General features: G+C 31.3%; 2 protein-coding genes and 1 long non-coding RNA gene across 3 annotated transcripts; 1 reads left to right on the forward strand and 2 right to left on the reverse strand.

The window, feature by feature from the left end:
• Nucleotides 1–503: 503 nt before the first annotated feature.
• On the reverse strand, nt 504–1,696 carry LOC103497422 (probable calcium-binding protein CML32). The gene is made up of 2 exons (XM_008459613.3): nt 1,522–1,696; nt 504–1,353 (listed from the first exon to the last, which is right to left on the reverse strand). The coding sequence occupies exons 1-2, from the start codon at nt 1,666–1,668 to the stop codon at nt 928–930; spliced, it is 573 nt and encodes a 190-aa protein (XP_008457835.1). The 5' UTR covers nt 1,669–1,696; the 3' UTR covers nt 504–927.
• A 4,727-nt stretch (nt 1,697–6,423) lies between these two features.
• On the forward strand, nt 6,424–8,422 carry LOC107991559 (uncharacterized). The gene is made up of 2 exons (XR_007815624.1): nt 6,424–7,156; nt 8,133–8,422. It is a non-coding gene; the product is annotated as an uncharacterized LOC107991559 (long non-coding RNA).
• Nucleotides 8,423–9,792: 1,370 nt separating this feature from the next.
• LOC103497421 (probable calcium-binding protein CML20) lies at nt 9,793–14,702 on the reverse strand. Its single transcript, XM_008459612.3, has 7 exons — nt 14,482–14,702; nt 14,028–14,145; nt 13,895–13,931; nt 13,780–13,807; nt 12,559–12,711; nt 12,180–12,282; nt 9,793–10,035 (listed from the first exon to the last, which is right to left on the reverse strand). Exons 1-7 carry the CDS (start codon nt 14,482–14,484, stop codon nt 9,971–9,973), a joined length of 507 nt encoding a protein of 168 aa, XP_008457834.1. The 5' UTR covers nt 14,485–14,702; the 3' UTR covers nt 9,793–9,970.
• Between the last annotated feature and the right edge of the window lie 330 nt (nt 14,703–15,032).

The following is a 15,032-nucleotide window of genomic DNA, read 5'->3' on the forward strand; positions in this document are numbered from 1 at the left end:
TACAACATTTAGTTAATACAAAACGAATGAATTACAATGGTAATATCCATAGACATTAATATAAACTAAACGAATTACTAACATAAAATTGCACTCAAGTAATATAACTTCGATTAATGGTTGATCATTACAAATCTATCATGTCAAGTCACAAATGTAAAAATAAATTGAAAAACTTTAAAAGAAATTTCATCCATCTTAAAATATTGCAAAGCTTTTTTAATAAGTTTCAATAATAATAAAATAATGAAAAAAAAAATGGAGACTCAACCGAGGAGTGAGAGAGAAGAAAAACAACACTATTTTCGTAAATAGTTTTCAAACTATGCTATTTTGATAAATACTTTCGGAATTGCTATATTAATTTGAATTTTTATTATATCTTGTAAATATTTTAGTTTATTATGTTATATCCGAAAAAATTCTAAAAATGTCGAAGTTATATACTATATTCACCCATTATAAAAATATAGGCAATAGTTATGTAAATTTTGACATAAATATCAATAAAAGTAATCTTGACATCAATTTTCTTACATAATAGAAATTTTCAATTCACACTATCAACATCGAACCCTTCACCGTTTGAAGATGTTGACAACTTGACAAAAATTACATCACAAATCTACACTTTGCATAATGACTAGTAGTGGCACATTAATCAACATTGCCACAATATAATATAACCATCCTCCTAATTATTGGATACAAACTTCAAACATAGCTTAGAATTTTTGTTTTCCACCTCCATTCATGTAACTAGAGGTACGTGTAGGTCTCGTTTGTTAACCATTTTATTATTTTTATTTTTTTCTTTTTGAAAATTAAGTAAGAAATTAACTATAGCACTTTGAGAAAAATGTAAATGATCCTTCTAAAACAATAAATGAAATGGTTACCAAACGGAACACTATAGTTTTAGCTTCTTTACTTTTGAAACTTACTCGAGTACGTATCCATGAGCTTAGAAAACTCTTGAATATCAATGAAGCCATCCCCATCCATGTCCACACCCTTCACCATTTGCTTGCAAGCATTTAAGGTGGTGTTCTCTCCCAATATCTTCATGATTCCCATCACCTCCTCTGCGCTTATCTTCCCATCTCCATTGGAATCGTACACTTTGAAGGCACTTTCGATGTCACCCACCTTCACTTCCCCGCTGCTCATCGTGTACAGCTCCACGAACTCCTTCAAATCCACGAATCCATCGCCATCTGCATCCACAAGCTTGAATGACTTCTCTGCCTCTGCGTCTGTGATTTCTTTGCTTCCAGCCAAGCCTCGGTGAGCTTCCTTGTACTCCTCAAATGAGATCTTTCCATCCTTGTTCGAGTCAAACTTCTCAAACGCCTATTAAATCCAAAAGAGATCATTACTATGAACGTAGCACAAGATGTTATAGAGAGTTCTAGTTCATAACTTTCTCAGTAACTTTGTTATTTCTTATGAACATTATATAAGTCTGTAGACACCATAAATTCATGTAAAGAAAGAAGAAAAAAAAGGAATTGTTCATACCCATTTGATCTCCTCCAAGTTTGGGCGGAAGTGCTTTGAAGAGGTTGAGGAAGAATTGGACCTTTCTTTGATTTGTATGGAAAAGGAAGTGTTTTTGGATGGTCGCTTTCCAGAACAGCTTCTGAATAACTTCAATAAGCTTGTCATCTCTTCCTATGCCAATTATCACAAAATTAAAATGAATAACCATCAACCCTCTATTTATATCCCTCCTTAAATTTATTTTTCCATTTTCTTTAAATAATATACTTTTTTTTATTCCCTAGTTTAGAAAGGGTACATGGATGAATCGAGCAGCATCTTGAGAATAGAAAAGTATAGTTGAAAAATGTTTAAAAATTTGAAAGTTATTACTTAAACCTACAAAATATGTATATGCATGCCTTTTCTTTCTTAAGAACTTCATAGTTAAGTGTGCTTAATTAAGTTTGGAACAATCTTATGTGAATGAGGTCAAAGCATATAGAAATAGAGGACCTATCTCTCAGACGTTGTAGGAACAATCATCACTCTTCTCGAATAACATAGTTGGTTATCATATTTTCATTTGTTGCAATTATATATCAGTTAAAGTATCGATATGTTTTCACAAAACCAACAGTAAACTATTTCTACTGATGGATCTTTTTTCTATATCTATGGAAAGTATAGGAATTAGAATTAGATGGGTGCAGGTAAAAATCCAAAAGTATAAAAATGAACAAAACTATATTTTAACCATTCGTATTTTTCAATGCATTTATTTTCTGTACAATGTAAAGTTATTCTATTGTCAACTATAATATAACTTTTAAGATTATATTCATCTTTTATAAAGGAGTAAATAAAATATATGCAAATGACGTTTTAAGATATATAATACTACTAAATCAAAAACTGCTTTGAAGTTATTGCTTTTATAAAGTGAAGTTCCTTTTTACCAAATTGCCTTTATTTTCTTTTTTCTTTTTTTTTCCTATGGAATAATCGAACCTTTGATTGGGTTGATAGTTCAAAAATACTATAAACTATATTCAATTTGTTTTTACAAAAGCTTCTTTCTTACATGTTATAGTATTCAACATATATAGAACTTTTTTTAGTCAGACCTTGTGCAAGTGATGTGATGTGATGCACATTAGTAACAAAGTGTGCGTGTCGTTAAAAATATACATTTTCTAACGATAAATTTACGACATTGTGACGTGTTGCTAATATCAATTTATATTGTCATCTATACATCACAGTCGTAAAAGATAAAGTTTTAGCGGCGTCCAATCTATATGTTGCTAAAATCTAGCTATTACTAGGTGGAAACAATAATGTTTCAACAAAGTCTCTCGACGAGTTGTTGACATATATTTTTATTAAGGTTTTTAAGCTTTCAGCGATGATTTGTACACCTTATAGAGAGCAAAACAAGAACGAGAAAGGAGACCAAGAGTGAGAGAGGAGAGTAAATATTGTTCCAAATGATTAAAAACTATTACACTTTCTTACTTCTCAAGTATTTATTTTGACTTTTAGATATGGTCTTTGGAGTTTGTTTATTGTTCTTTTTCTCTTGGATTTTGAAAATATATTTACAGTGTGTTTTTGTTGTATAACATTAATTTATTACTTCAACTAATTAGGATAATATGTTATTTTGATGATTTTGATAAAATTTTGGAGAATTGTGGCAAAATCAAGAGTAATGATTTATTAAATTATATTAAAATTAAAGTTTATCGAAAATATAAATGAGTAATTAAAAGTGTAAAGATTAACATCACATTTATCTTAATAAAAATTGGGCATCATTTGATTACTTGTTTTTCTACTTATCTTATGTAATTGTATTGACGTATGAGTCCCACATCTGAATCTATAATGAAATAACGCAATTCAATTGATAAGTTGAAGAAGGTGTTCAATCTGATTGCATCTTAAATTAATTTACGTTTTATTGTTATTGTTAACAATATAGTTACGATTCGGTTGTCATTATTGTTATTGTTACAATTGAAAATTTTTTCAATTTTGGCATCTCTACTGATCATACAATTACTGATATTAATATTTCTTGACCCTTAGAGGTAGAAGTAATGGTAACAATGACCGTAAATTTTACAAAACTCATAATTTTAAGTACACGCCGTAAAAAGGGATAGTTGCAAATATAACAATTAAATTCAAAATAATTAAGTATATAAAAACATTTTAAACAAATTGAAAATATGACAAAACTTGTAAAAGTCTATCAATAATAGGGGTCTATCACTAATACAACACGTTGCAAATATTGGTCTATAAGTTGATAAATCATAAGAGTCTATTAGCTATAGAAATCTATCACCAATAGATTTTGCTATATTTACAATTTTTTTTAAAAATGTTACTATATATACTTAATTATTATTCCCAAAATATTCCTAAAATTTCTATCTGTTATAATTACCTTTGTGGAAAAAGAATTCAATTACGTTTATAATTCAACTTCGTTACTATCGACGTATCGATAAAATTTGATTACAGATATATCAATTTTGGTAGCAGTTTGGTGAATGTGAATTAAAATAAAATGAAATCCAAAGTAAACGGTATTTTAACCCCATTGGTAATTAGAATAGATAGCAATTTTTAGAATAATTATTAACTATGTAACAATATTTTAAAAAAAAATTGCAAATATAGCAAAGTCTATCAGTGATAAACTTCTATCGTTGATAGACTCCTATGGTTTATCAGTGATAGGTCAACATTTGCTACATGGTCTATCAGTGATAGACTCCTATCATTGATAAATTTTGACAAATTTTGCTATATTTGCAATTTTTTTAAAATAGTGTTATATATTTAATTATTTTAAATATAATTGCTACATTTGCAACTATCCCTAGTTTTAATGTATTTTTTTGAAATAGTTTTTTTTAGTACAAATATTCATAATATTTAAAGGAAGTGTGTTTTTGTGGGTAGAAAATTAAAGTCTTCACTTTTTTTTAAATTAATATGGAAAAATCTTCACTATTAACATCTTAACATTATCGATTTAATTTTACTCTATTTTATAATTCTAAATATTTTATGCTTTAATAAATATATTATATTTTAATTTGTGCTTAAATTTTAATTTTCTTTTGTTAATTCGTGTGGTTTTGGGTAGTAATATATTATTAGTCCACTAATTTATATATATACCTATGACATCTTGATTCTCATAATCTTTTTGCTTTTTGGTTTTTTAATGCTATAACTACATTCTTAATGGGCATATACTTTATTTATGTATAAATCTTAATTATATCCCTATGCTTTTCAAGCTTTTTATTTTTTCAACAAAGATGTTAGTAATTCGAGAATAATTTGAGGAAAATGAAAGATGAACTAAAAATGTGTGATTATTCTATTAGAGACGTGCTTATGAATTAGAAGTGAGGAGAACGGTCGATCTCTCGCTCCTATTTTATGAATAAGAAGAAAATTATTGAAAAATTAAGAAATACAAAGAATTTACGTAGAAAAACTACAAACAGGAGAAAAAACAACAAATGAGAAAAAGTACTTCACCATATGAAAAAATTAGTTATTATAGTCGCACAAAAATCTCTCTACTTCACTTTAATTACAAAGAGTTCTCCCTTACAGCGTTATACTACCATTCACACAACTAAGCTAGAATGTCTTCAAATTTAAAGTGCTTCAAATGGTGATCATGATTTGAAATCAAAGTCATAGACTCCTTTCTTAGTGTTTGGATCGCGCTCATAACTTTTCTAATATGACAGAACTACTCTTCTAGTATTTTGTCAAAACGCAACAATTTCTACCTTGATAAGATATTTGAAGAATCCCACTCAGTTTATGTTATAACCATTGTTTTTCATCGATAATCATAAATTGTAACTTATAAAATTATAACTCACATTCCACCAATAAAGAGTAGATTACTTGCCAAATAAGCCTTTCTTGAAATTATTTATGGTGAACTAACTTTCTCTTACTCGAGTAACTTCAAAAAAATTCAGTCTTCAACCCATGATAAACGAACTTTTACCACACACCTTGCATATCCTTCAAACCGATGTATGTATATACAAATGTGTGGAACCACTAATATACCACTTGTACATTTTTTTTTTTCAAATTTAAATGAATTTTTATAATAAATGTTGATAAAGTACCAATGCACCAACGTAATACTTTAGTATTGCATTTCAAATGAAATGATAATACTATTAGTATACGAATGATATACTTGAAATGTCCTTTGAATATCAGGGTGTTGTACTTTAAGTATATATATCAGTATATGAGCTAATATACCTCATAATATTTGTGGTATCTTTGATATGCTTTTCTTTCTCTTGTTGATACATATATCAATACAACAATGATATATCTACATGTATTTTATTCATGATGAAAGACAACTAAAGTTATTGCAGGAGAATTATTGATGAATCAAAAAACATACTATAAATATGTATTGAAAAAAAGATTAAAAAATGATGGTAGTTATTTTCAAAAACAGAATGATAAAAGGTAAGCAAAAAGATGCTTATACTATCCCCCCCTAAGGCAAAGATTTGTTAATTAAAGTTGAAGGGAATAGATTCTTATGCTGAGTTCTTTTTACATTTGTAAGCATTATACCCACCTTCATAAAGATTAATACTTTGTAAAAAATGCTAAGAATGTAAAGGAAGAATATTTTAAATTTTGGGGATCAAGTTCCAAATCAACACAAGACATCAATCAAGTTTGAATAGCATCCCCTCTCTCTCTTTCTCTCTTTTTCTCTCTCTCTCTCTTTTTTCCTCTTTTCTCCTCTTTTCTCCTCTTTCACTATTGTGTGGAATATATGCATCATCGTATGTAGGACAATGGGGATCTTTTTAAATAATGTGACTTTAATAATTATTCAAAAATATAGGGTTGGGAACTTATGGAAGGGTAAATTAATATTACGGGGAAAAACCCTAAATTGTATACTTGCACCACGATTGTATGCTATGACATATTCTTGATTTTACCACATAGTATGTCACGTTGGAAACTGTGGACATGGTCTACGAGTTGGTGATCTCAAAACTCAAATACTCTCTTCCCTTAAAGATCTATTTCACTTGATGCTCATTTTGCAACCCTCGCTCATTTCTTTTGCTTTATAGCCACTATTGTCAAGAAGCCTATTATGTGAGATGCGCGTTTTAAGAAAAATATTAATATACATTGCAAAAAATTCGAGACCTTCCATCTACACCGTCGGGAGATTAGCCATCTCGCGACGCCATACATGTAGGTGTCAGGAATGGGAAGAGAACTCTCGTCGCCATGTAATGGCATCGGAAGATCATAGAAGAGCATTCTTGATGCACAACTAATGGCGGCAAAAATTTTGGGGAGAACTGGCGATGCATTACTTAATGAGTCAACAATTTTGAGATAACTCCTAACGTCGCGTGCGGCTTCGGGAGTTTGTCTTTAAATACCCTTCTTCGCAGATCTCTTCCACAACCATTTTGCGAATTAATTAGAAGAAATAACGAAGGGATAAAGAGAACGAAGGAAGTTCACCCACCATTCTGCCACCACACCACTGTCGTCTTCATCGCCTGCCCCGTCTCTTTCGATGTTGCTGCCACCACTACCACTACTCATATCTCTTCTAGTAAGTTATTTATTTGAGTTAGATTTTTGCGCTAAAATCCTAAATCCTAATTTTTATCCTAAGTTGTTAAGAACTTCGATTCTGCTACATATGCTTCTTGAAGAATGAAAACTCAGCAAAACATTTGTCTTGCTCAGTTTGATTTTATTCTGAGATCCTAAATCCTAATTTTTGCCCCTATCTCTTCTTCAATTTTGCATATACGACTGCCTCTACTTTATTTAATTTGATTTTTGGAAACATTAATTTTGTCCCTAATTGACTACATAGTGAAGGGAGGTTAGAAGAAGCATGGATATGCGAACATGTGTTTGAGAGAAATCTATTGTGTACAAAAAAAAATAGTATTTCATAAAATTATTTGAAAAAACAAAGGTAAAGTTTATTCATTTAATTTATCAACACTTCAATAAAGTTGTATTCAATAGGTTTTTAAATCGGATCTCTCAACTTTTAATTTTGTGTTAGATGAATTATGTATCTTTCAATTTTGTTTTTAATAGGTCTTTAAATCAAAGTTCGATTATATAAAAGACAAATTATTAGGATTAAGATTTAGTGATGAAGTTCAACCTTAGTATATAAAATATATCCTATCTGGTCAACACTATATGAGTTATATTGTCTTGGGGATGCTCTCTCCAAACCACAAAAGTCTAATGCCAAAGGCACCTTATGACATTTGTAACACAATAAATGGTGCTAGCCATTCAAAACACACTAAAGTGAGGATTCATGCAATAATCAATCCTCCCTATTAGACACTATTTAACATAATGAACAATACAAGACAACTCTGATCAATAGATCTAAATAGCCACATGACCATGACCGAGTATTATATGAATCATGGAGTTAATTACTTTTAACATACGTGCATAATGTGCTATCGACATTTAAAATAATGCTCAAGATGACACTCCAAAGACGATACAATGTTGTCCTATAGCATCATGACACTATGAAGTTGGTGCAGGCTGTTCGATGTTGTGGCATACAAGAGGCCAGCACTACTGTCATATGTGTTCTACAAAAGCACTATTTTTGGCTTGGGTCATGAGTGTAGGAGTTACAAGATGATTTAGTTTGGTCTCTTGTGTTTTCTGATGTTAAGCTTTATAATCGACCTTTAGTGTTTGGACTAAAACTTTTTGGTGAACTAAGTGTTAATTGATTTCTTAGTTTATGTTTTCTTCAAATGAATGTTGTGGGTTATATAACATTTTTCCAAATTTATAAAAATGATAATAATCATTCACCGTTAAACTCGTCTTAAGTCGGTTGGTGAGTTTAGAGTTAATTATGATGTCTATTTCTAAATAATTGAATTAAGAAATTTTGATTGACATATATAGTTATATCAATCTCCGATGAGTAATTGCGATTACAATATCGTCGTTAAATCAGTGAAGAAAAATCATTAAGTGCTCAACCATCCCTAGACTGGTATGGTAATCTCTTGGACTTTATCCCCTAATTCATTTCATCATTATCATTTCATCATTTTGTCTTTAATTTTCACCTTCAAATTTTAGAATATTCCAAATATTATCACGTCTAAATTTTATTCCTAATAAAAGAAATTTGGTGCAATCCTAATGCAATTTCAGATCAAATGTGAGCAAATTTTAAATTAATAAAACATCATTTAATTTCAAGGGTACTTCATTAATGCTAATATGATTTAAATCAAATTTCTCTCAAATAAGAAAATGAAATTTGTGACTAAAATTCATATTTTGATTATGTGGCAAAAAAGAGTTAAATTAAAAAATAAATCAATAAACAAAATTAAGTTAAGTTAGTTTATATTTCAATTCCACCCAAACTTTTTCAAAATTATGTTAGTTTGCCTATATATTATCGTACGTGTAAATAAATCTAAAAAGATTGTTATTTCTTGTTTTTTTTTTTAACCCATATTCTAAAAATCAAGATAAATTTTGAAAATTAAAAATAAATATTCAAAAATTCTAGCTTTGTTTTTTAAGTTTGGTTAAAAATTCAACTCTTTTATTTTATGAATGATCAAAGTCATCTAAAGAAATTGGAGAAAAAAAAATACATTTTTCGAAAACCAAATAATTGCCGAACAAGACGTATATAACAAATAAGAAGAGAAGTTATTAGGTAGGTTGTACAATTTTGTGTTTTGAGTTTAAAACAAAGAAACCAAAAGGTGGAAGTTGCACTCCCTCTTTATTCTTTCTCCTTTAGTATAAGGAGAGGACTTGTAAGTCCGAGATTTAGAATTCAAATTCAACACTTATTGCCTCCAACATTGCCTGCATCCCCAGCAATGTAGACACACCAAGTGACAGTCTTAACTTTTAAATAAGCAACTTTTAAGATCGAGGTCGGTCTCCCTATAATTAGGTTCTACTCTATGCTCCCTTCTGCTCCTTCCCTTAGTGATTCTATAGGCCAGCCTCTTCCCCGTCTATCATATGTCCATCTCTCTCTATTAGTTTCCCCAAATCGATTTTATCACATCATACAAAACTTCTCTCGCGCCCCCTCTTCCAGTGCTTTCCTCAAAATGGTTTTGTACATATTTACCAGCTCTCTCTTATTTCAATGGCTTTTCTCAATAAATTCGTGCACTACGTCAATCACTAGCATTACACAATTCAAACTAGTAATAAAAATTATATATTCGAACTCTCTGAAATTTAAAAAATATTATCTTACAAACAGAAATGAGTTACACTATGAAAACATCCTAAACATAATACTTTGGCATGTCTCTTATTTTCACAACTTTACTTACCATGGTCATACATTGCGTGGATGATACGCATTCTGCTTCGACCTCTAGGATCCATATGTTGTCCTCCTCATCATTCTAAAGAAATCATCAACGTTTACTTCGCCATCACCTGCATTTACAAATCCAAGTTAACTGCTTTTCTTCCATACCAGCTATACATTTGTAAATTTCAAATGAAAAACAAACAAGGAAGACCATAACGACAGGAACAACGAGCCCAATTGAATTACATTCAGAAAAACCACAAAGAGAATCATACATGGGAAGGATAGGTCTCACATATGTCTAAGCTGGAAATTAACACGAGTAAATAAATGTCAGGTTATGGGACTCAATTGTGATGACAAGAAGCTTAGGAGACAGGCAGTGGGATGTGAAGTTGGTTTCTTTCCCTCTTCTTAACTTAGCTCCCTCTTGGAAGTATCAAAAAAGCGATTTTTTTTAGTGGTGGACAAAGTTAGGACAAGGTTGACCTCTTTGAAAAAAAAGGCTATTCCCATAGCTAGAAGAGTTGATTTGATTCATTTTGTTTTGAGTGGTATCCCTATTAACTATTCTCCTTTTTAGAGTTATAACTAATGTTTGTAAGAATATTGAGAAGCTCAAAGCATAATGCATAATTTCCTTCGGGAAGAGGTGGAAGGAAGAAAATTTTCACACTTGGTCGAATGGGAGGTCTTTGAGAGATTGGTTTCCTTGGGGGGTCAGAAATTGGGAATTTAAGGATTCATAGCAAAGCTTTGTTAGCCAAATGGTTTTGGTGTTTCGACCTTAGCCAATTTTCCCTTAATAGATTTTCACTCAGTTATTCTCCTCTAGACAACAATACTACATTGTGAGATCTTTGGGATAAGGAGAACAACCGGGTGTCTAGAGAATTGGAGAGGGATCCCAGTGATTTTGGTCCCTTATTAGATTTCATGTTTGCCTATATGCTTCAAATTTAAAGACCTTTAGTATTTACTCTATAGGCATTATTTTGTATAGATGGAGACTCTTGCTCTAGTTGGATCCCTTTTTGTGGGTCTGTTGTTTTGTATGACCTCATATTTTTTTCAACTTCTATTGATGGAAGTTGCTGGCGTTGAAAATATATACACGCACCACAAACACATGCATGCATGCATACATATACAAGTCAAGTTATCGAACCTTCCCCTGTACTATCCATCCCTCTCCAAAAATATTTTCAAAGAGAACATTGCTTATTGAAATATTATACCAAAATTTCCCTTGGAAAGGTAGCTCAACTAACTCTGGACCTAAACTTGTTAAATAGGATATGGTCACAAGATCTACTAATCATGTAGGTATTGGCTTACAACCTTTAACAGATAAGACTAAAGCATCCTTAGTTAAGTGAGTTTGGAGCTATACTGTCATGAAAAAAAAATGCTTTATGGCGACAACTGATGTAGGGTAAAATGGAAAATTCCCAATGACATAAAACAGAAACTCTTGTTGACTCCCATCACCCTACCCAACTGCGAGCAGTGTCCCATGAGCATAATGGGAGGAGGCTCTCTTGCACCTTTATTGTTTTCTGCTTAATTCTTATACATAGAAAATGAGACTCAATATTTTGACTGCTAAATTTTTATTTATATAAGCTGTGTTCTTTCACTCATAAAACTATCTGATTTAGTTCATTAATCCGAATAATGAATATAAAAATGAACATATCAATTCAATGCATTTCAACCCTTTTCTCAAAAAAAAGTGGGAGAAGTTTATGTCTCAATGAATCACACATAGAGATATTGATAATACACAGAGTTAATGGTATTTCATAACTAATTAATTGAACAGCAGCTCGTAGACCACCTAAGAAGGAATATTTATTATTCGATCCATATCCTGACATAAGAGGGGTGGGAACCCAACATTCAATTATCGAAAATTAAAAAAAATATATGGAAACGGTAGATTTTCCTAGGGTACAGCACTACATACAGAAATCAGGGTTTTTCTCATAATTCAAGGACACAGTTGAACAACCTATATAGAACAGATCTTGTTCGAGTAAGATCATTACTGAAATGAGATTAAGTAAAAGGATTGTCAGTACCTAAATAGTTAAAGACAAAAGAATGGATCATGGATGTAATGACCACTTCATCAAATTAAATATCACAAATGCAGATACATACCATCAAGAAACAAATTTGCTTGGTGCAAACAAGAAATGGATAAAACATGAAACTAACCCCACAAAAGAAAACCTGATTAAAAACTAGAGTAAAAGTGACTCACGATCTCGATCTGCCTCATCAATCATCTCTTGAATGTCTTTGTCAGTGAAGACCTCGCCCAGCTCCTTTGCTATGCGCTTGATGTCGTTGCCAGATATCTTCCCCTAAATTCAGGAAAAAGAATATGAAAATGTAATGCCAATTCAATTATAAAAACAAAATGTTTAGCAAATGAGCTTTTTCAAAGTTCTGTAAGAAAACTTTAAATGTGAAATTGAATTTTGATAAATTCCATAAATATATTTTGGTCCAACTATTTTTGTTCTCAGTTACAGCCTTTACATTAAAACAAGGAATAAATAAATTTCCCAGTCAGATATTTTAGAAAACATAGCCATCTGGATCCTGATCGTCTAAAAGATTAAAGATCATAACCTTACATTTTTATCATAGTCAATAATATCAAATGCTTTCGTAAGCTCCTCCTTAGTGTCTCTCTCTCCAATTTTTGCTGTCATCATGTATTCAAATTCATCATAATCAATGGCACCACTTCCATCTTTGTCCACATCTGCAATCATTTGTCTGATTTGCTGGAATAAGCGACAAGAGATCAGTCAAATGTCAATCAGTGATATAATTATCACATGAAAAAATCTTAAAGTCAGGATTCAATCCAAGGTAATTAGATCATTCATTTTCAAACAAGCTACAGCATTTGATTGTTAATTTGTATAACCGTATCTTCCAACTACAGGGTATTATGTGAAGGATACCAAAACCTACAAGCACATAAACCCTGAAAAGGCATGAAAAGGAAACTTAAAACTTGCTAAAAATTACAATCACTTGGTCAACAAAAAAATTTCTAACAGTACCCTTCTCCATAAAAGAAAAGTCTGCCTTTCGAAGCTGCAGACAGTGTTCTTTAAAGGTCAAGGCACAATAAACCACAATAGTCTTCTAGGGCTTAAGCGCAAGGCAAAAAAGCAAAGGCCTTTCTTGTGAGAAGCACTATACATAAAAGTACTTCAATAAGGAGAGAAAGCATAATTGAAGTGGAAATATGGAAGGAAAAGAAAAAGGCCCTCTTAACACTAGAAATTTTGTTTTGACTTACTAAATTTAATTTTTCTAGTTCATAACGAAGGAAAAAAACCTTAATCATTACTATTTTTAAAAATAATGTAAAACCCCCATGGCATGCATGCCTTGCCTTATCTTTTAGCCTTGCCTTTTCAAGGCGAGGCACCATACCTAAGCCTTGAGCCTAGGAGCATGCCTGAGAGGGTTTTTCAAAACACTCGTGCATAGTTGAAAAGAAGATAGTCAAGGCCCTCACTCCACAATAAACAGGCAATTCACCCTGAAGAAGATACCACTATCCTTATAAGTTATACCCTTACTATTTGCATTCACAATAATGGGGGAATAGGAATTAGCCACGTTGATCACATTGTAACAATGAAGAAAAGATTAGCCTAAGACGTTGAAAAAACGTGGGTGCAAAACAGGAATAAACTGATGTTTTCTGACGATCTTATCTAATGGTATTCATGCATGCTAGAATTCCATACGGCTTTTCCATCGAAATGGTGCATGCATAAATGCCAAAAAAAAAAAACTTTACAACATTAATCGGCCTAATGGCATAGAGTTACCTCCTCGGTCATCTCAAAACCAAGAGCCCTGCCACAAAAATAAATGAGTTATAAAAGTTCAAATTTACGATCTTTTAGCTTCCATTTCCACGATGCATTTGGGAAATATTCATACCTCATTGCAACATTAAGTTCTTTGGCATCGATAGTCCCTGACCAAAAGTAAAACAGACTAACAACTGAGTACCCCATCCATACACATAAAAAACCAGTAACAAGCATAAAACAAACAATAACAATTTGCACACCAGAGCCATCAGTGTCAAATAATTCAAAAGCCTCCTTAATCTCCTGCTTCTTTTGGGGAGTTAAGCCATGACGTCCTTTAGGCTTTTCCTTCCTGGAAACACCTCTGTATAAGCTTGCCTACAAAGATGATTGCAAATTCCAACAAAACAACCAATAATAATCAAAACCCAATTTTCACCTGAAAACAAAGGAATTGGCAAAAGAAGCAATCCAATTTCTAGCTGTTTATTGAATATTATCATTTCGTATGAAAATCAAAGGCAGCTGCTACCCAAGTTCTAAATATCAAAAACTCATACAATTCACCTAAACTAGCAGAAAATTCAACATAATAAGAAGACTAGAATAACCAAAAACGACCTCATGGTTGCAAAAATCCAATCAAATCCAAGATTAGGACAAAGATCGAACAACAAATTGAGAAATTCTTCAAATGAATTTCAAACAACGTACCATGGTAGACGATGTCGCAGCACGATAAAGAAATCCTGAGAAAGCTCGAACGTCTAACACAAACGTCGAAAGCTTTGAATGTTAGAACAATTGGTTCCCATTGAAACGTCTAACTTAATCAACTAGTGTTCGCATTGGACCGCCTTCTTTCCTCTTTTTTTTTTTTTTACTCTTTTCCTTTTCCTTTTCTTTTTCTTTTTCTTCTACTTCTTCTATTATCTATTTTTCTAAATTACTTTGTTTTAGAAAATAAAAATTTTTTAAATATAGTAAAATAAACTAAAATATTTAGTAAGTAAAATTTTGGATTAAACTTGTATTGTTGTCTATCAATCATGTTGATAGAAATATATCAGTGCTTATTAATGTTTATCGTAAAATTTATAAATATTTTGTCAAATTTTTCATTTTTAACAATTTCCCATTTTTGTACTTATCAAATTCGGAGCTTTTTTCTTTTGTTAGTTTTACCCTTGGAAGTTTTGCAATTGACATTTTGGCGACAGAGATTGGAATGTCGATGTTCGGGCTTAAAACACTGACTTAAAGGT

This window comes from Cucumis melo, chromosome 11 (genome assembly GCF_025177605.1).
Source record: "Cucumis melo cultivar AY chromosome 11, USDA_Cmelo_AY_1.0, whole genome shotgun sequence".
Classification (NCBI taxonomy): domain Eukaryota; kingdom Viridiplantae; phylum Streptophyta; class Magnoliopsida; order Cucurbitales; family Cucurbitaceae; genus Cucumis; species Cucumis melo.